We start from the raw sequence: 25,823 nt of genomic DNA on the forward strand, positions 1-25,823 counted from the left end.
AAGTAGGTAAAAAGATTATAAAGGATTTGTATTTTAGTATTTTTATTTATTTATTTGTTACCTTTTTTTAAAAGCAATATTATATTATTATATAGTGGTACTGCTTCCTTTTACATGCATATACAGCATTGTTTTAAAGTTGAAAACAGTTAAAGTATGAAACTCTCAAGTACTGTAGGTGAATTCCAGCAACCAGAATGATATATATGAAAAGGGCATTGAACAAAGCAATGAAAAAAAAAATGCAGTTAGTGAATAAAGACATGGAAAAATCTCACAATCTTTTTCCAAAAGTTACAGAGAAATGCTAAATTGAAATTTGTGTCCTGATACTATCTACCCCTAACTGTTGTAAAACATCAGAACAAAAGTTGACTGTTTTAAATATGCATTTCATATGTTTATTTTTAGATGTGTCTTTGATAATTGCATTCATGTTGTTTTGAACTGAATGCCTCTAGAAACGAATTGCACTATGAAATGCATGGAATGTATTATGAAATGTATGAATGTCATTGCTGTAAGCTCATTTTAAAGGACTGCAATGAACTGTTTAAAACTGCAGCACTTGATATAATCTTGTTTTCATTGTGCAGTTCACATCATGATTATTTTACTATGCACATACATATTTTGTTCATGACGATGGTGCTGTAATGCAAAAACTCAAGCTATAAATTGTGTAGAAATAAAGTAATAAAAAAACAACAATTTCAGTATTATTATAGTAAGTTAACTAAAGCTAACCTTGGCATCATTTTGAAAGTAGGTAAGTAGGATGATTTGAATCAAGGGTTAGTATTATTTTCCACAGGAAGTGGGTGCTGTGCAGAAATAAAACATGATGCCTAACTTCCTGCCTATACGTCACAGATGTATGTGGTTGTTTTTCTCTTCTGTGAGACAAGCAAGACAGGATGTGTGTGTGTTTGCGCATGTGTGTGTGGGTGGGTGACAGAAATGAGGACAGGAAGACTGATGCATGCACATTTTGCACATTTTGCAGCTTGCAGAGGAGAAATGTAGCACATGCATGACTTTAGTCTATAATATGAACCTTATAATCTGCAATCATGTAGGCCTAGTTTACCTCCAAATATTTAGTTAAAATACACATTTCCTCTGTCATTAAAGCTTTTACACAGTTGCACCTACCATATAGATTCCGTGTACTGTTCATTACCATCATGATAACTGAAACAGGGGGTGTGATTAGTCATAAAAGTACATAAAATGTACTTCACATATAAAAGACGCTGCAAAACAGAAAGAATGATTTATCATTTCCGTGAATGATTTTTTTCCAACGCTTAACCTTTATGCTTTTCTTGAAAGTGTGATTCATGATCAACATTTTGCTCATTTTAGTTAAATAAGTACTAAAGGTATAAGATGTACTGTACACATGGAGAAGTGTGAATAAAAAAGAAACAGTGTTACGGTTTTATATTAATTATATATTTATTACAATTTTGCATTGTATTTCACATTGTGTCTTTTACAAAAATAATAGTCTGTATTTTAAAGATATCTTTTAGTTTGTATTTTTTTAATAATTAGTATGTAATATATGCATCAGTATGTCATGATATGCGTATGTGCATGCGCATTCATGAGCAAAATACTTTCATGAAGCCTTGTACAGATCACCAGACCTCTAAACTGCCATCAGGCGTCAGTGGTTTGGACTAATTCCTCAGCAAATCTGCAGGACTCCTGATGTTAAGACAGTGACAGAAGCCTCCAACAGAGGGCCTACAGCAAGAGAATCCTCTCAGCCAAAACTAAGTACCTACTGCCACCTATTGTCATTATTGTAATCTGCAGTTCTGTACTTACAACTACATGTTGTGCTTAAAAATACACACTAGATGACGCCATTGCACCATTAATCATACCTGTGTGTTAAAGTCGCTTGGTTTTCCTGAGAGATTTGCTTTGGCTTACAATTGATATTGGCATTGTGGGAAAATGCTCTTAATGTTCTTATTCAGTCTTATAGTTTCAATTATTTAATATAACAATTTATTGATGTAAAATGCAATTGCTTGCTGCTTTTTATGATTAGTATTGTTTAAATCACCCTCTATATATTACACAAATCCACATACATACAACAAATTAACATTATTAAATAAAAAAATATAATGTATACATATACAATGTACACACATGAACTCATTTACATTTATCAGATTATTATTATTATTTAGAATAAGTTTGTAATTTGTAAGTAAAATAAAGTGTGTAGTTAACATCATAAAAGTGACTTTCACATTTTGTTCTACAACATACAGTATATTACACACAATTATATCTAAGTCATTAAAAAAATTGTTTTAGTTTTGCTAAATTAATAAAAAAAGCACTTCAGATATCACAAGAATATGAGTTTGTATGCTTGATGAATCAGACTGTGTCTTGCTAGCAACTCCATCTAAAACCAAAGTCACAGCAGCACTATGATAGACTTGCAGACTTGCAGGAGGTTTAGTTAGTAAGTTCAAATGCAGTGACAGCTCTATATGTGAGGCTTACATAAAGATCGATAAGTGTGAGTGAAGTTGATGCAGGCAGCTAGGCTGAAAGCCAGTGCAGGGAGACAGATAATAATAATTTGATAAGTAAGCTAATTATTGTAGGTAAAAAAATAAAGGATATATATCATATATATTTTGTATAAAAAATCACATACAGATTAAATATACAGAAAAGATCTGGTAATTTGCTGTGCGGAAGGCAGCATACAGATTTAGTAGAGTGAGATGAGATTGAGAGCTGAGGATATGGTATGACATGATCCTGAATGTACAAGTTTATCTCACGAACAGAACATCAGTAGATAGACAGACAGACAGACAGACAGACAGACAGACATACAGACAGATAGATAGATAGATAGATAGATAGATAGATAGATAGATAGATAGATAGATAGATAGATAGATAGATAGATAGATAGATAGATAGATAGATAGATGGATAGATAGATAGACAGACAGAGAGACAGACAGACAGACAGACAGACAGATAGACAGATATATAGATATATAGATAGATAGATAGATAGATAGACAGACAGACAGACAGACAGACAGACAGATAGATAGATAGATAGATAGATAGATAGATAGATAGATAGATAGATAGATAGATAGATAGATAGATAGATAGATAGATAGATAGATAGATAGATAGATAGATAGATAGATAGATAGATAGATTTAAATGAACCAGAGCTCCTTCACTTTGCTTTAACAAATTCAGAGAAACACACTGGTCTTTTGTCTGATCACCTGTTGTGCACAAATTAGGAAAACTGAAAGGATCATAAGCCAATATAGTATTATCAAAGTGCATCAAAGTGCATGGTATTTTGCAATGTTATATTAAGTTACATGTTATACCTGTATGCTATTGTTTGTTCTTTTGTTGTGGCCAGGTGAAGTAAACATTATTTTATCTTAAAAAAACAAACAAACAAAAGAAAAACAGTCGTAACATCACACAAAAAGAGTAAACTATGTACTTCTATTATTGTGCTGACTGCAATGCATCACCCATTTCTGTGAAAAGAACAGAATATATAATTTGTTTATTGGCAATTTGAGAAATAACCTTGCACCTAAGCATTCTGAACGCTAGGTGGTGCTGTAAGACTAAATATTCAGCTTCAATAGTCAGGTTATCCCGGTTGCAGAGATGGAGATATGAGCTTGGTCGGTGTCATCTCAAGGTTTTGGTTTCTGTCACGTCTTCCAGTGGAGCTGATCACGTCAGTTTTGCAGTCGGCGCCTTTGAGATGCTAAACACTATCCACAGCTGTAGGTTAATTTCTCAAGTGCGTGTAATCACGTAAACTTAAATTAAATTAGTTTTTTCAGTGAAATAAATTATCTTGCCATCTTTACTCGACAAGTGTTTACTTAAGCACAATACAAAATGTCCCTTTATGCACACCATAGTTGATATGAGCAACGAGGGGGCAAGAACAACATGGGCACGGTTTTTTTTTTTTGTTCTCAGTCAAATCATTTTATATTTCATGGAAGATTATAGAAGACTGGATAACTGAAAATGGGCCAGAGGTGTTTGGGCCTTTACCTGCATACCCACTGAAAAAGTTAAGAGCGTTTAGCCTGGACAGCACAGGGATGGATGGAAGCCCTCATGGAGAAGGTAAGTGTAGGCTGACTAGATTTCTGAAATTTAAATTGGGGACATTTCCTAGTTCAGTGGTCAAAATGTTATTGAAATCTCACTTGCTATTATCTATTAATCAAATATTTGCAGGCTATTTATTATCAATATTATTATTGTGGCTGCCATATACTAATATTAGTAGCAAAAAGAACAAAACAGCATTATATTATCACAAAATTATGATTTGCAAAAACACATTACAAAAATAAAACAAAGTGATAAAACAAATGATATAAATAAAGCTGTATTTAACAAATATTTCTAACATTTTCTATTTAATGTTGGAATTGTCACAAACTGTGAATGTACTGTGTACAGTTCTAATGTGTTTTTTTTTTTGTTTTTTGTTGTTGTTGTTGTTGTTTTTTCTGTGTTTTAGAAAATCTTTACTATCCTGAATTTAGGCTTATTGTTTTTGCATTTTAGGCTCACTTTCAGCACAAATTATGATATGCTTTCTTCAAGTATAACTGTTGAAAGTTTAATTGTTTATTTATTTTTTAATATTTTCTTAATATTTCACCCACGTGGTATTGTTATGTGTGTTTGGAAATTAACTTTCGGGAATGTTTAAAACTGTATACAAAATCCTGCACCCTGTTCAGGTCCTTTTTATATAGTGCATACAAACAGTATTACTTTAATTTATTTGACTACATTGAAATTGATAATGGTGTCTCTTTTGGTAATTGGCTGTATTAGTGTTTTGCTCTCATTCAGGTTAAATTCTTCATGGCTAAAGTAGCAGCGTGCGATCAATCTGTCCATATAGCTTTCAGCCCCCTCTATTAGTGAAAATATTCCCTACACGATTGCTCTGCTAACTAGCGGCCTATGTTGGTCAAGTTTGCGCAGTGATTTGAACATGCTGTAAAATGGGGACATTTCCAGGGACAGGTCATCAAAAACTGTGACTGTCCCCAAAAACTTAGATGTTTGGTCACCCATTCATCAGCCAGAGGATGCTCATCCTGTGATCTGTGTGGGTTCTGCATAGTGCTAAATGCATACTTTGTGGTTAGTAAAAACCTCAGGGTTCTTTTTGGAAAGACTAGGGGTGTAAGCTTGGATTAATAATAATTCCCCTTCCCCCATGTGGTTCTAAATCATTTGCCAAAATGGTGGACACTTTGGTGCACTCATTGTAGCTGCTGCCACATATAGGCTACTGCTTACAGGACTTTCCAGGATGTTAAGATTTGAAGATGTGGCGGTTGAGATTGAGGTTGTATTGTTGGTCTTATTCATCCATGAAATGTGTCTTCCGTGCTGAAGATCCCCTCTGGACACCAAAGTAGTGCATCTTGGAAATCGCACAATTACAGGCACTGAAAAGACCGAAGACAGCATCACAAAATAAACAGAGCACTTCACATTTCACACTGAAATGTTTACATTTCAAATGCACAGTCACTCTGAATTGCTACATACAGTAAGGGTTTTTGTACAGTGTACGTGTGTTTCCTGTTACTGTGGGCCTCAAAGCACAGTAATACATAGCAGAATCCGTAACTGCTGCAGAGGAGATTTCCAGATGAACACGTTTCTGTACTTTATCAAGTTTGGTTGACAGACGTGGGAAAGGTGGATTGGCTTTTGTCAAATATTCAGAAGCTTCATCAATCATTATTAGAAACTCTGGTCTTGATCCAGGTGTTTGTTGGTACCAGTGCAAACTGTCTATTGAGCCTTCATAAATGCATGATAGTGTTATGTTTGTATCCTCTATTAACTCTGTTGTGTTTTTGTCCGGTTTGATTGAATACCCAGTAGTTTCACCTGTAAAGACATATATATTTAGCACATAATATTTGGTATTAAAAGAAAAAAACTGTAAGTAGTTTGTCATTTTACCCCAAAACAAAAACCAATTAAAGATAATTTCTTACCAAAGTAATTGAAAAGTATGAACAGACAGAGCAACAACATCGTTTTTGTGAAGATTTCTCAAGATCACTGAAAGTCCTCTTCTGTCTTAGGAGACATTGTGCCGTTGTTTTGTTTTGCAGTGACTTTCCCCTCAGCTAGCTCCACCCCCCACAACTCATACAGTATATTACTTTCACACATACTTCAGAAGTTCACCATGTTCTTCCTTCATGGAGAGTTTGGTACAAAGCTTTACCATTTAATAGTCTGCATACAGTGTATCAGGAGGTCTTTCATTGGGTATGCTGAGAATCATCTTTGGAATACAGCATAGTCACTGTTCTTGGTAAAGATTGGTTCTGCTGAGAATACATTTTCTGTATCTAGAAGTCACATGATGTCTCTTGTATTTAAACAGGGATTGGAACACATTGAATCTCTCTGTTAAATGTTTATAAATGTACAAAACTTTCAGAGCTGGTAACTTTTCATAGAAAAATGTTAAGTACTATTGCTGCGTATGTAGTACATACGTGCTGACTGAGTGTGTTTTATTACTGTATATTATTTATTAGCTCATTCTAACGGTTATATATGAAGTTTTTAAACTGAGCATCATCCTGAATGTCATTCCACATTCAGTTTTTGCACAGTGAAGTTGTGTTTCCTGTTACTGTGGGCTCCAGGGCACAGTAGTATATGGCAGAGTCTTTCACTTCTGTAGAAGAGATGGTCAGATTCATGCTTTTGGCTGCTTTATCAGCCGCAGCACTCAGACGGAGAGTGGGCTCTGATTTAGGCTTGGTCTCAATGAACATAATGAGGTGATTGGGTTTGGATCCGGGATGCTGACGGTACCACTGTAAACTGCGAACAGTGCCAGTGTAGTTGCAGATCAGTGTAACATCTTTTCCTGCCAAAACCTGCTTCTGTGTGTAGACTGGTTTTATGACATCTTCACCAGCATTCTCTGTATATAACAAACAACGTTTTAATTAATAATTTCTAATGGACTAATTCATTGACAATCTCAACAGTATAAAAAGGAGAAAAACAGCATTTCCACAGTAATTGTTATAAATCACTCACCTTTTAGGAGAGAAAATATAATGAATATGAGGAGCAACATCTACACTAATGAGAGCCGGTGACTTTGAAAGTCAAGAACTAAACTAAGATTGAACCTCTTGAGTTCTTCTGCTGAAGTTGACAACACATTGAGCTCCTCCCACACATACCTACTCACTCATCTCACCCTACATGTATGGTCAGTACATGAATAAACTGTAGTCTACAAGCTAAAATGACATTTTGTCTCTCTAATTTATGATATTATACAAAAATTGCAGTGTACAGATGTCAAAAGTTTCAAGCATTAAGTTGCTTTTCATATCCATAAAATGTAGTCTTAATATTTCTGAGAATCAGGATGCACTACCACTTGTACACGTGTTTAAAATTTATTCCAATATGTAGCAGTTGAGTGTCCATTTTATAAAGAGTATAGTTTTAAACTATTTATTGTGCATCATCATCTTCTGTAAATATATTTCTCATTCAGTTTTTGTACAGTCTAGTTGTGTTTCCTGTCACTGTGGGCTCCAGGGCACAGTAGTACATGGCAGAGTCTTTCACTTCTGTAGAAGAGATGGTCAGATTCATACTTTTGGCTTCTTTATCAGCTGCAGCGGTCAGACGGAGAGCAGGCTCTGGTTTAGGGCTGGTTTCAAAGAACATAATGAGGTGCTCGGGTTCGGATCCAGGATATTGACGGTACCACTGTAAATTCTGAACATTTCCAGTGTAGTTGCAGATCAGTGTAACATTTTTTCCTGCCAAAACCTGCTTCTCTGTGAAGACTGGTTTTATGACATCAGCAGCATCATTCTCTGTTAAAAACAAACAGCTTTTAATTAATAATTTCTAGTGGACTAATTCAGATTATCAACAGTATAAAAATCAGAAAAAAACATTTCCACAGTAATTATGGATCACTCACCTTTTAGAAGAGAAAATATAAAGAACACCAGGAGCAACATTTACACTAATGAGAGACAATGACTTTGAGAGTCAAGACTCGCAGTTCTCTTCTAGAGTATAACTCACTCTATGTCTGATCTGTTTTTAAACAACTGAACTGAGATTGAACTAAAATGGTTCCTGAGCTCCACCTTCTGGCAGCAGAATGCATAAGAGGTGACTTTTGCTACAATATCTCATTGTTTTTTTTTTTAATGGGATGTATCAGCAACAACAAATAAGAGCTTACTGAAATCATTTGGCCTAGTAAATTTTACAGTAAGAAGAATGAAATTATTAATTGAGCAAATATTTTAAATATTTGAATGGAACCTTTTATTAAGTTATGAGACTGTCACTGTCCAGACAGTTCCAATTGATTGTAAAATGTATGTTTTCTGTGCAAAGAAATCAAGTGGCAAAATTATGACAGTCAAGCAAAGTCTCATCTGCAGGAATTTGTCCTGTCTAGAGACCTATAAGGAACTTTTGCTTATTTGTTTTGTGGTATTAATTTTCGTATAAGTAATACTAAGTAAGGTTCATGCTTACAACCTTTTTTAACAACCTGTTGTCAGGGACCACCTGATTTTGCAGAATTTTAATGTAAATGTTCTAGTATATGGGTTTATACTATGTGGTTGACTTAGAGTATTGTAAATTATAGTGTGTTTGTCTTGTAATTATGCAATTAAATGAGAAGCAATTAACAAGTAAATGGTATTCTAACATTAAGGGGTGGGCGATATGACCAAAATCTTGCATGATATAAGTAATTTTATTTCACAGTAACAATATATACACTAACAATGTAGTTGTTTTTGCTTTAAATAAGGTCTTTAATTACACATTTTCTTTCTCAGCTGTTTGCCTTTACTTAAGACCTAAAGTACTGTGTTTACAAGGACACTTGCAAAGACGGGCATTTTGACACATACAAGTGTGTGTATAAAGCAGCAAAAATAGCATAATTCAACACTGCGCCTCTCTGACAGCACGCGCATATAGTGAAAGGAGTTCTCTGGTACTGCTGATTGCATTTCAATGGCTTAAAATCTATTGTTTTTAAAATCCAATGCTTAAAACATGTGTAAACAAGTTTTCGTGACCATGTAGCACAGCAAAGTCACATAAGCGTGTAAACGTAAAAGAGACCATACTCTAAAATCTCTACCACTTGACGAATTTCTACCAGTTAATCGTGTCTACCTATATAGCCCACCACTATGAAAATTTGCTAAAATAGTAAAGTACTCAGAAAGACAACATTATGGCCCTACAGCAAATGCAAGGAAAGTGGGAAAAGAGACTCTGCATGGGAAGAAGCTCCTCTCTCCTATAAGCATGATTATATAATATACAAGAAACAAGTTTTTGTACAGTGTAGCTGTGTTTCCTGCCACTGTGGGCACCAGGGCACAGTAGTACATGGCAGAGTCTTTCACTTCTGTAGAAGAGATGGTCAGAGTCATACTTTTGGCTGCTTTATCAGCCGCAGCGGTCAGACGGAGAGCAGGCTCTGGTTTAGGGCTGGTTTCAAAGAACATAATGAGGTGCTCAGGTTTGGATCCAGGATACTGACGGTACCACTGTAAATTCTGAACATTTCCAGTGTAGTTGCAGATCAGTGTAACATTTTTTCCTGCCAAAACCTGCTTCTCTGTGAAGACTGGTTTTATGACATCAGCAGCAGCATTCTCTGCTTAAAATACATGTTTAATTAATCATTTCTAGAGTACTAATTCAGATTATCAACAGTATAAAAAGGAGAAAAAAGTATTTCCACAGTAACTATGAATCACTCACCTTTTAGGAAAGAAAATATAATGATCACCAGGAGCAACATCTACACTAATGAGAGACAATGACTTTGAGAGTCAAGACCTACAGCTCTCTTCTAGAGTATGACTGACTCTATTTATGTCTGCTCTGTTTTTAAACAACTGAACTAGAATAGTCACTAGAGCTCCATCTTCTGGCAGAATGCATGAGAGATCACTTTTGCTACTATATCTCCTCATCTTAAAAAATAAGAGCTTACCAAAGCATTTTTGGCCTAGTAAATTATACAAGAAAATTGAAAATGATGAATTGAACAAATATTTCAAGAAATATGTGAATGTAATCATTTTTTGTAAGTAATAAGGCTACGCGAGACTACAGCAGCAAAGGAGATCTCCAGATCCACATGTTTATCTTCATGAAGTCTGATGGACATATGTGGATGAGGTTGACCAGCTTTATTGACATACTTAGAAGACTTAACAATCAGCAGCAGAAACTCTGGTTTTGATCCAGGCTTCTGCCGATACCAGTGGAGACTGTAAGCTGATCCATCATATGTACAGGACAGAGTGGTGCTGCTTCCTTCAGTTAAAACTACAGATGGTTGGTTTGGTCTGATGACATTCCCATTCACTTTACCTGCAAACACATTAATGTACAGTAATGGATTACATTTAGAATTAAAAACTGCATGTTTTTTATTTATTTTTAGTGATGTTCTGTTGCAAAATGTGTATGAAAACACATTGTAAGACTAACAGTACTTACAGTAACTGAGAATAAAAATGAAAACAGATGAGATGAGTAACATGTTTCTGTAGTTTGAGTTCTGACTTCTCTCAAGATCTGTATGAAGGAAAGGCAATGTTGCCTTTTTGATTTCTTCTACTGAAGCTGACAAAGCTTTGAGCTCTTCTCCCGCACATACTGTACCTACTCTCTCATTTTACCCTACAAGCACAGACAGTATATAAATAAGCTGATATTATACAAACACTGCAGTGGCACTGTACAGATATTAAATGTTTCAAACATTATTTTGCTTTTCATATCATTATTAAGAAGTAGTCTATTTATGGTAATGGTCAGGACAGTACCAATTGGACATGTGTTTAAAAATTATTCCAAAAAGTAGCAATTGATTGTTCACTTTATAATGTTTGTAGTTTAATCTGCATTGTGCATCATGATCTTCTGTCTTTATATATCATTTCTCATTCAGTTTTTGTACAGTCTAGTTGTGTTTCCTGTCACTGTGGGCTGCAGGGCACAGTAGTACATGGCAGAGTCTTTCACTTCTGTAGAAGAGATGGTCAGATTCATACTTTTGGCTGCTTTATCAGCCGCAGCAGTCAGACGGAGAGCAGGCTCTGGTTTAGGGCTGGTTTCAAAGAACACAATGAGGTGCTCGAGTTTGGATCCGGGATGCTGACGGTACCACTGTAAACTCTGAACATTTAGTGTAGTCGCAGATCAGTGTAACATCTTTTCCTGCCAAAACCTGCTTCTCTGTGAAGACTGGTTTTATGACATCAGCAGCATCATTCTCTGTTAAAAACAAACAGCTTTTAATTAATAATTTCTAGTGGACTAATTCAGATTATCAACAGTATAAAAATCAGGAAAAAAGCATTTCCACAGTAATTATGGATCACTCACCTTTTAGAAGAGAAAATATAATGAACACCAGGAGCAACATCTACACTAATGAGAGACAATGACTTTGAGAGTCAAGACTTACAGTTCCCTTCTAGAGTATGACTGACTCTATTTATGTCTGCTCTGTTTTTAAACAACTGAACCGAGACTGAAGTAGGATGGTTCCTGAGCGCCACCTTCTGGCAGCAGAATGCATGCTTGCTATTAAGCAACTAGTTAATAGTGAGAATTGTTCCCTAAACTAAAGCGTTAATGAACTTTTGTTTTGTTTTATTGATTTTTGTATAATTAATACAAATTTAGTTTCATGCTTGCATGCAGTTTTTTTTTCTTCCAAATTTTACATAATGTTTTCTAGCATGTGGGTTCATACTATGGTGTACTGGTTAACTTGGTGTATTGTAAATTATAGTATGTTTTGTCTTGTAATAGTGGCTTTAAGGGGAGACACTGCAGGCAAAAACAATGTTTTTTCATGCACCTGTCAAGTTTGAGATTTTGGACTTTTTGGTTTTTCATAAAGTGTTTTTTTTTCTGACTAGAGGGAAGAAAATAACCAAAAGACACTGTTAATTGTTTCTTTTATAGCACTTTATCTATTCGTGTCAATAGATTTCAATTATAATAGATATTTTAAAAGGCCGTTTTTGCAAAATGAGTTTTTTCTGCTACACTGAGCCATAAATCTCTACTTCAGTAGCACTTACACACACCAAACTGTACATTTTTATTCCTATCTATATCCTGAAGGTTTTTACAGAGGGATTTGTTCATATATAATTTGCATATATAAACATTTTCTCCCCCCCAAAATTTTGAAAATATAGTGTTTTCTTTCTGTTCTAAGTATTTTCTGAATTATGGAGTGACAAAAATGAGATATCCAAAATTCCCTCTTTTTAACCCTTATCCTGCAGTGTCTCGCCTTAAATGACCAATAAATAAGTAAATGGTGCATAACATTTGCTAAAATGGAACAGTAATTCTCAGAGAAAACCACCTTATAAGGAACAGAAAGTTGAGACACTGCATGAGGGCAAGCTTAGATATATGACTACAATATGCAAGAAACAAGTTTTTGTACAGTGTAGTTGGTTTTCCTGTCACTGTGGGCTGCAGGGCACAGTAGTACATGGCAGAGTCTGATACAGCAGCTGAGGAGATCTCCAGATCCACACGTTTATCTTCATGAAGTCTGATGGACATATGTGGATGAGGTTGGTCAGCTTTTGTGACATACTTAGAAGACTCATCAATCAGCAGCAGAAACTCTGGTTTTGATCCAGGCTTCTGCCGATACCAGTGGAGACTGTAAGCTGATCCATCATATGTACAGGACAGAGTGGTGCTGCTTCCTTCAGGTAAAACTACAGATGGTTGTTTTGGTCTGATGACATTACCATTCGCTTTACCTGCAAAGATGATATAGAATCAAGCAATATAATGGATTACGTTTAGAATGAACTAAAATGTGTGTATTTTTCATTTATATATTCTAGTGATATTCTGAAATATGGTATGATATGTGTATGACTAACAGTACTTACAGTAACTAAGGATAAAAATGAGAACAGAAGAGATGAGTAACATGATTCTGTAGCTTGAGTACAGACTTCTCAATGAAGCAAAGTCAGTGTTGTCTCAATGATTTCTTCTGCCGAAGCTGACTAAACCTTGAGCTCCTCCCACACATACCTCCTTGTTCATCTTACCCCTACAAATACTGACTGTATGTGAATACACTTTAGTTTACTCTCTAATTAAAAAGAATGTTTTGTTAATACAGTATGGCTGTTGTTTAATCATACATAACGATTTCATAAAAAATAAAATGTTACATTTGGACAATCATCTGTAAAGGTATGTAGAAAATATACAGTTTTAAATTACTGTAACCACAAGTTTCAAAGATCTTTAAACTAGTTGATATCAGCGTTCTTAATTTTTCTTTCATTTACCTTATTGTACACAGTGGTACATTTTGGTAATGTTTGGTAATTACAGTGTGTCCTGATTGTCTGTTTTTGTACAGTGCAGTTGTATTTCCTGTCACTGTGGGCTCCAGGGCACAGTAGTACAGAGCAGAATCATCCAGCTCCGTAGAATATATGCTTAGATTCATACGTTTGATTCCTTTATCAGCCACAGCGTACAGACGAAGCTTGGGCTCTGACTGATTGCTGCTCTCAGTGTAAAAAATGATATTCTCAGGTTTGGATCCGGGATACTGACGATACCATTGCAAATTGCGAACATTGCCACTGTAGTTGCAGGAAAGTGTAACATTTCTTCCTGCCAAAACATGCTGCTTTGTGAAGAAAGGTGTTATCACTTCAGCATCAGCATTCTCTGTTTAAGAAAAATCAATTAAAAAACATTAAAATTAATGATCTAATTAAGAGAATAAAATAGTTGGTTTATTAATACATTAAGCCAGTCAAAATCAATAATCTGGAAATTGTTCTCATGGATTCCTCACCCTTAAAAATGGAAAATATCATCAGGGCCAGCAGGAGCAACATCATCAATGAGACAAAAAGCCTGCAGACTTCAAGACTTACAGTTTCCTCCTAACTGACTCAGTTTGTATTTGCACTCTGTTTTGAAATAATGTAAATGTGAGCTCCACCTTCTGGCAAAAGACATGCATAACTGGGTCTCTCTGATGTAAAGCTTATTAATACTGTATATGTTAAAAAACAAAACTAAACAAAAATGAGAGACTGTGTAGAATGTGTGTGGTAACCACTGGTTAAGTATGTCATTCTTTTTTTGAATGTAACTAAAACAACCAAAGTTATTCTACAGCAACATAATAAGCAGATTACACATCTATCTACAAAAGTTACTATAAATTCAGTAGTCTAGGTGTGGTCTTAACTGTGAATCTAAAATAATTCTGTGGGTAATAATGGCTCTTGAAACCTCTTGTATATAGCAACCCAATAGCAATTACCTATTTGAACATTCTAGTAATTTATCAGAGAGAAATTTGTCTTAAACAACTTTTGAATTTATTCCAAGATAAATGTCCTTGATAAAAAAATAAAAAATAAACACAACTGAAAATCACAAAAAACATCCAATGATACATCTGATAATGGTCAGTCATTTCCAATGGCCAGTATGTTTAAATGCTATATTAGATCAGAAGCATAATGGAATATCACAGAAATCATGGTAGAGAAACATGACTATGCAACCGACAAATGACAAGAAGGTTTTTGTACAGTGTAGTTTTTTTTTCCTGTCACTGTGGGCTGCAGGGCACAGTAATACATTGCAGAGTCTGATACAGCAGCAGAGGAGATCTCCAGATCCACACTTCTATTGTCATGGAGTCTGATGGACATATGTGGATGAGGTGGAGAAGCTGGAACTTCAGTTTTAGTAGATTCATCAATTAGCAGCAGAAACTCTGGTTTTGATCCAGGCTTCTGCCGATACCAGTGGAGACTGTAAGCTGATCCATCATATGTACAGGACAGAGTGGTGCTGCTTCCTTCAGTTAAAACTACAGGCGGTTGGTTTGGTCTGATGACATTCCCATTCACTTTACCTGCAAACACATTAAAGAATCAAGCAATGTAATGGAATAAATGTACAAAACAAACAGGTATTTTTTTACATACAGGTATTTTTGTGATGTTCTGGAATACAGTACAAAATGTATATGAGTAATACTACTTACAGTAACTGTGGATGAATATTAAAATTAAAAAGAAAAATAACAATAACATAAATCTATAGTTCAAACTCATAATTATCAGTATCAATATTAAGTCTCTGATCTATTATTCATTATTCTAAAATCTAAAAATATTGAGCTCCTCCCACACAGACCTACATGCTCATCTCACCCTAATACTGTATAGAGGGATGTACTGTAGTCTACTACTTAAAAATAATCTTGTGTTAGTCTAATTTATCTAATATTACACTCTTTATTATGAGCAGCAAATTGATGCTTGAAACATTTGATAGTTGTACATTGCAAATGTTGTATATGTTTTTAAATCATGATCTGCTGTTTAATATCATTACTCGTTCAGTTTTTTCACCAGGGCACAGTAGTACATGGCAGAGTCTTTCACTTCTGTAGAAGAGATCGTAAAATTCATGCATTTATCTTATCAGCCGCAGCGGTCAGACTGAGAGTGGGCTCTGATTCATCAAACATAACTACAAACATAACAATGTAAATGGCAATCACTGTAAACTAAAAAAATGTAATGAATTATTTGATCAGTGTAACATCTTTTCCTGCCAAAACCTGCTTCTGTGTGTAGACTGGTTTTATGACCTCAGCAGAAGCATTCTCTGTTTTTAAAAAAAAAAAATGTAATTCGTTATTTGTAATGGACTAATTTAGACTGTTAACAGAACATGGAAAGAACACTTCCACAGTAATTGTTGTAATTCACTCACCTTTTAGAAGAGAAAATATAATGAATACTAGGAGCAACATCTAATAATGCACATAAAACTAAATTTGACTTACTCTATGTATGTCTTCTCTGTTTTAAACTGAACGCAGAGTGAAAAGATTCCTAGAGCTCCATCTTCTGGCAGAATAATGCACATAAAATTAATGATTGTTACACATGGGAACTTTCAAATCGATAAAAAAAAACATATATATAAATGTGTATATATATATATATATATATAAATAAATGGAGTGCTTTAATCTGAAATTGATCTGAAATTTCTGGTAATTATTAGCATTTAAACTATTTAAGTCTCCAACATGTCATGGGCCACCTGCAAATGGTGCATTACTGTACATTGGGCATCAGCAGTAACACAAATGATTCCACATTTTGTGTATATAGGTAAAGTGGATATTTATTATGGGCATCAGCAGTAACACACAAAAACAGTAACACAGTAAAATTTACAATGCGCAAATGGTGCATAACTGTACATTGGGCATCAGCAGTAACACAGTAAAATGGTCATTGGGGTTACTGTATCATGTTATGAAGCAATGTTTATTAACATTAATCAGGACCACAGGCACTCGGCATGCCCATTTTTACAAAAAAAAACACAGATTTATGCATTATGTGCAATGTACGTTATTGGAACATTTATACAAGTATAAGAACATGACCACAGCATTAGACTTTGCTGCATTCAAAGGACACACTCATCGTTGTATTAATGAGGCTCATTGTCAGTTAAATTTGAATTCTGCAAATTTTTGTTAATAACATTGTGAAGCTGGCAAAAGATAATCAACTAATGCAGCAGAAGAGATGATATCCTATGAGACTTTCCGTGATTGATAGTGACACCAAGAGTTTAGAATTATATTTGTTTATGTCAGTAATATGTGACAAATTGTTCAGTGCATCACATCATATCAGTCAGGAAAGACAATTAGGAAAAACTGGTGTGAAAGTGCCTTCTAGTAAGAATAGCCCATAAGAAAGTTTTTGTACAGTGCAGTTGTATTTCCTGTCACTGTGGGCTGCAGGGCACAGTAGTACATGGCAGAATCATCCATTTGAGTAGAAGATATGCTCAAATTCATAAGTTTGATTCCTTTATCTGCCACAGCATACAGACGAAGCTTTGACTGACTGCTGGTCTCAGTATAAAAAATTATATTCTCAGGTTTGGATCCGGGATACTGACGATACCACTGCAAGTTTTGAACAAAGCCACTGTAATTGCAGGAAAGAGTAATATCTTTCCCTGCCAAAACATGCTGCTCTGTGAAGAATGAGGTTATCACTTCAGCATCAGCATTCTCTGTTTGAAATAAAAGTGTAAACAGGTCGGGTTTTTTTACACATTACCATTCAAAATGAGTATTTTTCAATTTGGAAGTTATTCTTATAAATTACTTACCCTTAAGAGGAGAAAGTATCAAGAGGACCAGGAGAAACATCTACACCAGCAAGAAACAAAAAGACTTTTGTGACTTTCCTCAACTAACTCAATTTATGTCTGTGTGCTCTGTTTTGAAATGACTGAACCTAGAGCTCCACCTTCTGGCAACCTGCATGTTAAATTGGTGCTCACTAGTTTAAATCAGGCAAATTAAACACATTTTAAACATTAACAGCTTTTTTCCTGGATGTTTCTATAACTACAAAAGTAGGTAAAGATGTATTGATTATATTTGTTAACTATATTGCAAAGTTATTTTACAGTAACATGATGAAAACAATGTTTTCATTAGATTGCATGTCTATTTCCAAAAATAACCATAAGCCTTTTAGTTCAATCCAAAAAAAAAAAAAAAAAAAAAAAAAAAAATTTCAAAGGAATTCACTATTCTAGTAGATTAAGGGTTCTTAGAAATCTGACTGTATAGCAAAGAAAAGGAAACAGTTTTTGTACAGTGTAGTTTGTTTTCCTGACACTGTGGGCTCCAGAGCACAGTAGTACAGAGCAGAGTCTGATACAGCAGCAGAGGAGATCTCCAGATCCACATCATTATTATTACGGAGTCTGATGGCCATATGTGGGTGAGGTGGAGAAGCTGGAACTACAGTTTTAGAAGACTTCATGATCAGCAGCAGAAACTCTGGTTTTGATCCAGGCTTCTGCCGATACCAGTGGAGACTGTAAGCTGATCCATCATATGTACAGGACAGAGTGGTGCTGCTTCCTTCAGTTAAAACTACAGATGGTTGGTTTGGTCTGATGACATTCCCACATATTCCATCTGCAAAAAAAGTCATTTTAATTGTAGCTTTAAATTTTAAATTAAATTTAGACCTCTTTGATAAATAGTTTATTCTTTCAGTAGTTTAAGATGTAGAATATATAAATAATATTACTTACCATAGCTTAGGAGAAATATTAAAACAGAATAGATTAGAAACATTTTAGTTCAAGTTTCTATCAGAATCTGATTGAAGGAACGTCTGTGTTGTTTCTTTGATTTGTTCTGCTGGAGTCTACCAAACACTGAGCTCCTCCCACATAGTACGGTGGGTATAGAAAAGAATCACCCCCTTTAAAATAATCACATTTTGTTGCTTTGCAGCCTGAAATGAAGACGGACACAGTTTTAGCTTTATCCAGCTGTAATTACATCCAAGTGAAAGAGATAACTCCAGAAAAAATAAAGAAATAAACAAACAGAATCACTGAGTTGGAAAAAGGATCACCCCTCTCCTGACTGAGATTACAAGTCATTTTTATTACAAGTGATCCTTTTTCCAACTCAGTGATTATGTTTGTTATATCTTTCACTTGGATGTTATGAGTTGCACTGAGTTAATGCAGCTGGATAAAACAAAAACTGTGTCTGTCTTTATTTCAGGCTGCAAAGCAACAGAATGTATTTATTTTAAGGGGGGTTATTCTTTTCTATGCTCACTGTATGTCCTGTCATTGCTCATTTTGGGCAAAAGGAAAGGAATAGTTTCTACATTGTACCTATTTAAATGTGTATAGATGAGTACTGTCATAGCATGTTTTTATTTTTTCACATTTTTATATCAGACCAACTCGGGTCCCCACAATATAGTAATAATTTTGTCAAAGCTACAGATTTCTGACAAAAAAAAAAAAAAAAAAAAAAAAATTAACTAAAATGAAAGAAGTTGAATAAAAGTCAAATACGCTGTCACCCAGTCTATCAGCTTTTAGATTTTAAGCTCTTTGGCAAGATTTTGTACAGGAGAAAAGAGTTTCCTGTCACTGTGGGCTTCAGGGCACAGTAATACTGTGCAGAGTCTGATACTTTAGCAGGGCTGATTTCCAGTTCCATGAGCTTTCTGAGTTTGTCAACTTTAGCAGATAACCAGTCGGCTGATGGATCTTCTTTAACTGGATCTCCAGATTCAGTCATGAACAGAAGGAGTTCTGGTTTGGATCTTTGATACTGACGATACCACAGTAGATTAAAAACTGCACCAGTGTAGTTGCAGGAGAGAGTAACATTGTTTCCATCTTGAGCTTGTTTTTCAGAATCATGAGATGTTATTAGATCACTAAGAGAGTCTCCTGTCAAACAAAAAAATGTATTAATTTATATTTAAACTGTAAATAATTTAAAATGTTAATGAATGACAAATTTATATGAAGAATTAATATGGAAAGAAAAACATTCTAACCTGCAAGTGCTGAAAGGAGCAAAGGTAAATAGACCCACATAATGTTGTTTTAACTTACAGAGTGACAGCACACTTAGATGTCAGAAATGAAAACACTCTCAAGGAGCTCCTCCTTCTGACATCTTTGAAGGATTACATAAGAAGTTTTATTCTTCCCCCAACAGCAGGGGTGGGAATCAAAAAGAATTCAACAGCAGCTTTTCAAATTTATCTCTCAGTAATTTAGATGTAACTATGTGATTGTTTCACTACAAAAAAACTGACTAATTCATCCAGCAATCAGACTACACTGATTGTGCATTTTTTGATTCACTAGAAAGAACCAGCTCATAAGAGTTATTTGTTCTTTAATCTAAATATATAATACCTGTTCTGTCAGACAGACCGACCGACCGGACCGGACTGGACCGGACCAAGCCGACTGACCGGACCGGACCAGACTGAACCAGACTGGACTTGACTTTTAAACGAACCAGTTCGAAAGAAGTGTCATTTCTCGGTTTGCAAACCCCATTGACTAACAAGCTTAGACACACTCCTTTTCTTTAAGTCAGTATTAAAAAATGATTTGATAATTGAGAGTAAATTTTACCTTGTAATTAATTCATCAATAAATATGACCTTCCCAAAATATTGATATCTATTATTTTTGCAACTTTTTTTCAGCCATTGCCTATTGTCAGTCATTTAATACTCGGAGGTACTTAATTTGACTTCATTTATAAATTGAAATGTATATTTTGAAACACCCGTTTCATGTTTCATATTATTTATTACTTGATTTAAGTGTGTCTGTTGAAATCTGATGCTAGTACTGGTTTCAGGTTTTTTACAGTGTTGCAGTGTTTCCCATCTGTGTGGGCACCAGGGCACAGTAGTACAGCGCAGAATCTTCCATTTCTGTTAAAAAGATGTTCAGATGCATCCGTTTGTTTGCTTTTTCAGCTGTAGATGAAAGTCGAAGTGCAGGCTCTGACCGGCCATTGAGCTCAGTGACAAATATAAGAAACTCAATTTGATATCTTGGATATTGTCAGTATCACTGCAGTGTATTAACATCTCCACTGTAATCACAGGAGAGGGTAACATTGTCCCCTGTAGAAGAAGAAACAACAATGCTATTTAGATTATTCCTTAAATTAAGATGTTAATGTGTTGTTGATACAGAATTTCTCATAACCTTTGGATTAAAAAAAAAAAAAAAAAAAATAAATCAATAAAAAAATATGATTAACTGAACCTTTGAGCAGAGAAATAATGATCAAGACCAGGGACAACATTTCACCAATGAAGGAACAAAAAAGACAATGAGAATCAATGCTGAACATATCTTCCTAAGTAACTAACTCGTATAGCAGGAGCTGGCTAATGAAAAACATGAATCGTGTAACTCCTCCCTCCAGCAGAATATGGGTTTAAAGAACATTGTTGATCTCAGAACCATTTGGAATGAGTTTAACAATATCTTAAATATGAAATATTAGGCAACATCAAACCAATTCTAGTTTAGAATATACTGAAATAATATTATCAATAACAAATGTTTAAATACATATTCACATCTTGCAAGCAAAAAAAGGAAAAAGCCATATATTAATGTTGTATTTTTATAGTAACTTAGAACAAATATCATATTACTAGAATACTGGCTAAACTGAATATGAGTTACTCAGTGCTTTTAGATAGCTAAAGTAAGTTTTTATTTTTTATTTTTTTTTTATGAACAATTAAAATCTACATTTAAAACAAATGCATTTGAAACTGAATTAAATTAATTAATATATCTTAAAAAAAGATCCTTGAATTGATGATCCATAAAAAACATTGATATCCCATTTCAATTTCACTGATTTTATTTATTTATTTATTTATTTATTAAGAAAAAGTTTCTTTGGATTATTAAAAATGCTCTTTACAAAAATAATAACAAAAAAAAGTTATTTTAAGAACTGTTCACTGAAAGGGTGAACTAAAAATGATTTTTCTATGCTGTGAAAAACTCCTTTTGGAACCTTTGTTTTTAAGAATGCTGAACTAACTGACAATATCTTGCACATCAGATATTTAAATCATTGACCATTAAGCAAAGTATAATCAATTATATGGTCAAAATCTGTGTAAAAAAAATAAATAAAAATCACCATAGAATAAAACCAATTATTTTGTACGATAAACTCGCTTACAAAAGCAAAGGGGCTGGGAGGTTAGTCATATAGCGCCACCTCCTGGCAAATACGGTTAAGTGTAATGTTTTCTGTACAATTTTAGTCATGGGGAGATGTGTACCTTTGGAGTGAATAAGCATGATGTGATTTGTTCCAGTGAAAGGATGGGCTATTGTGGTGATGCATTTGGTATTTGAGACAGGATGAAGTACTGTATGTAACTGAAGCTTCATCTTTCTTTAATGATGACATGGGAGGTTTTTGTATGATGCAGTTAGATTTCATGTCACTGTGGGCAACAGGGCACAGTAGTACACAGCAGAATCTGTCTCTTCAGCAGAAGAGATATTTAGATCCACTTGTTTGTTGTCTTGATTAACTGCAGCAGTAAATCTGGGTGGTCTGTCTTCACTCATATCTCCATTTTGGAAGATGTAAAGGAGGAACTCCGGTTTGGATCTGGGATATTGTCTGTACCATTGTAAATTTTGTACAGTAGCTGTATAGTCTTTATAGCTACAGGACAAAGTAACACTGTCACCAACACATCTCTTTATATTCAGTGACAAGGGTTTTATTGCATCTGCCTCTGTGTGCCCTGGTAATGGAGATTAAAAGACCTATTAGACAGTAATTAAATTGTAAAACATAGTAGCAAATAAGTAAAAAAGTAACAGCCTAGATTGGAGTAAAAATTGTGCAACTTTATCTTACCAATACACATCCACAAAAAAGTGAGGAGAGTAAAAATAATCATGACAGCAGAAATCTGAAGAAGAATCTGAGAGACTTGAGTATCATTCAGACTGGATGTCTTTGAATTCTGACATCCTCCCTCAGATTAAAATGCTTCTACATCTTTATATTAAGCTCCGCCCTATGGGAAAGTTATTTAGTTTAGCCTGCTTTTTTATGGTGTCTTTATATTCAAACCTGTTAACATGACATTTAGCAGTCACTGCATACTCAGAGGTAAACAATTTTTTATAATGTTATAAAGATTCTAGCTTTATCAATGCATAAATTAATATATATATTCTCTAAAACATCACCTTCATGCTTCATTTTACTTAACTGATCCAACTGGAGTCATCACAATGTTTTGAAAAATTGGTTGAAATCTGATGTATGATCTATGTCTGCTGCTAATGATGTTTTTGCACAGTGTTGCAGTGTTTCCCATCACTATGGGCACCAGGGCACAGTAGTACAGCACAGAATCTTCCATTTCTGCCTGAAAAACGCTAAGATTCATGCATTTATTACGTTCATCAGCCACAGATGAAAGTCGAAGTGCAGGATCTGACCGGCCATTGAGCGCAGTGACAAATATAAGGAACTCTATTTGAGATCCTGGATATTGTCGATACCACTGCAGTGTATTAACACCTCCACTGTAATCACAGGAGAGGGTAACATTGTCTCCTGCTGTGATGTGCTTCTCTGGGACCAGTGGGTTTATTGTATTTGCATCAGCATTTTCTGTGTAGAAGAAGAATCAAATATGATAAATCATTCCTTTGGGCTAAATTAAATTAAGATGCAGTTCACATTGAATATATAATAATAGGATAAAATGTAAAAAAAAAAAAAAAGACAAAAATGACTATGAGAATCAGTTTCCTCCTAAAACTCAGTATAGCTGGAGCTGGGTAATGAAAAACTTGAATCCTATAGCTCCTTCCTCTGGCAGAATATGTATAAGAAGGATAAATTATGATTATTTAAGTCAGCAATAGGTGAAATGATCTTTACGGAAATATTTTAGCTATCTCAGACAGTTCAGGATGAGTCTAAAGTAAAAATTAGCATATGCTAAAATATCCATAAAATAAAATATACTGGAATATGTAGTTCAGCAATTCCTGGAATATTATCAATAACATTTACCTGAAAGATGCTTTACCTGAAAAAATATTGCAAGCAAGAACACTGCAGCATTGATGCAAGCTCTCTTTTTATAGTAACCTTAGGAGTAACCAATTTGGTTAACCAACGTAATCTGAAACAAACTGACAGTATCTTGCAGATCAAGCATGTCAGACTCTGACTTTAAAACATACAAATGATCATCAATACAGGGGCAAAATCTGACCTGTGAAATAACAAAAAAGACAGACAATTAATCTAATAATAATAATAAAAATGGAACTCATATGCAGCTGAAGATGCAAACTGAATTGACTGAAAAACTCACAATATACATACAGCGCCACCTTCTGGCATAAAAGTACTATTTCAGTCATATTGGGAAATGCAAACTTTTCACTATATGACTGTATTATGTATTATGTTATGAGTTGTTTTAGCAAAATTACAGACTATAGTGGTGATGATGCACTGGCCTTTGGGACAGGATGAAGTAAGTGTTTGAGGCTTCATCTTTCTTTAATGATGAAATGGGAGGTTTTTGTATGATGCAGTTGGGTTTCCTGTCACTGTGGGCCTCAGGGCACAGTAGTACATGGCAGAGTCTGTCTCTACAGCAGAAGAGATATTTAGATCCACTTGTTTGTTGTCTTTATTAACTGCAGCAGTAAATCTGGGTGGTCTGTCTTCACTCATAGCTCCATGTTGGAAGATGTAAAGGAGGAACTCCGGTTTGGATCTGGGATATTGTCTGTACCATTGTAAATTATTTACAGTACCTGAATAGTCTTTATAACTGCAGGACAGAGTAATACTGTCACCAACACGTTTATTTTCATTCAGTGACAAGGGTTCAATTTCTGCCTCTGTGCGCCCTAGTAATGGAGAGTAAAGCCTAATTAGACAGTAATTAAATGGTAAAAAGTAGGAAGTAGAAAATAAGTAAAAGGTATAGACTGGAGAGAAAAATAAAACTTTATCTTACCAAAACACATCCACAAAAAACAGAGGAGAGTGAAAATAATCATGACAGCAGATATTTGAAGAAGACTCTGAGAGACTTGAGTATCATTCAGACTGGATGTCTTTGAATTCTGACATCCTCCCTCAGATTAAAATGCTTCTTCATCCTGATATTAAGCCCCACCTGCTGGAAAAATCTTGTTTTGTTTGTATTTCTCTAATGAAGTCTTCATACTTAAACCAGTTCATGTGACCTGCGATTCAAAGTCTCTGCCAATGTGTATTAAAGAAAAGACATAAGAAGACTGTAATAGTTTTTTAAACTTTAGCTGAAAACATTAATTGGTGGAGTTATTTCTCTCTCACATATCTGTTTTTTTTATTGCAAAATCACAATAATGATACAGAACAAACGGAATATTGGAGATCTAGTTGCTTATTTTTACATTCTTAATGGCATTTTTCTTATTTCATTTTTTTCATGTTCATGATAACACCCAAGTGGTCATCATTTCTTTTTTCACCATTTTTATTGAACTTTTATATTATACTTATATTTATATTATACAAATATACCAGGTAGCATCACAACTGATTTAAGTTGTATCGATCCTTGTGGATTCATTAAGAGATGCTTGTGTTACTGATGGCTGATTAAGTCACAGAAATATTACATACTGTAGAATACATGTGTTTGTTAAGCATCAATTAAAAGCATGACTAATATACAGAAAACATTTTGTGCAGAGGAAAAGAGATTCCTGTCACTGTGGGCTTCAGGGCACAGTAATACTGTACAGAGTCTGATACTTTAGCAGGGCTGATTTCCAGTTCCATGAGCTTTCTGTGTTTGTCAACTTCAGCAGATAACCAGTGGGCTGATGGATCTTCTTTAACTGGATCTCCAGATTCAGTCATGAACAGAAGGAGTTCTGGTTTGGATCTTTGATACTGACGATACCACAGTAGATTATAAACAGTACCAGTGTAGTTGCAGGAGAGAGTAACATTGTTACCATCTTGAGCTTGTTTTTCAGAACCATGAGATGTTTTTAGATCACCAAGAGAGTCTCCTAAAAGAAAAAAGACATGCTAAATTCACTGTTGTGATCTGATAAATGCAATACTAACATTTTTAAACTAAAAGAGGTGGTGAGAAAATAAATGAGTCTCACCTGCAAGCACTGAAAATATTACAAGTGCACAGAGC

At 34.7% G+C, this 25,823-nt stretch overlaps 3 gene segments (V, D, J or C); all 3 read right to left on the minus strand.

Annotated features, from left to right (window-relative positions):
• Positions 1–7,151: 7,151 nt before the first annotated feature.
• LOC109099569 lies at positions 7,152–8,193 on the minus strand. The segment is given in 2 exon segments: positions 7,152–7,961; positions 8,072–8,193. Coding segments are annotated over 2 exon segments (372 nt in total).
• A 1,048-nt stretch (positions 8,194–9,241) lies between these two features.
• Positions 9,242–10,000, minus strand: LOC109099549. The segment is given in 2 exon segments: positions 9,242–9,790; positions 9,898–10,000. Coding segments are annotated over 2 exon segments (471 nt in total).
• A 6,912-nt stretch (positions 10,001–16,912) lies between these two features.
• LOC109106886 lies at positions 16,913–17,795 on the minus strand. The segment is given in 2 exon segments: positions 16,913–17,295; positions 17,395–17,795. Coding segments are annotated over 2 exon segments (387 nt in total).
• Positions 17,796–25,823: the final 8,028 nt, after the last annotated feature.

This window comes from Cyprinus carpio, chromosome A2 (assembly GCF_018340385.1).
Source record: "Cyprinus carpio isolate SPL01 chromosome A2, ASM1834038v1, whole genome shotgun sequence".
NCBI lineage: Eukaryota > Metazoa > Chordata > Actinopteri > Cypriniformes > Cyprinidae > Cyprinus > Cyprinus carpio.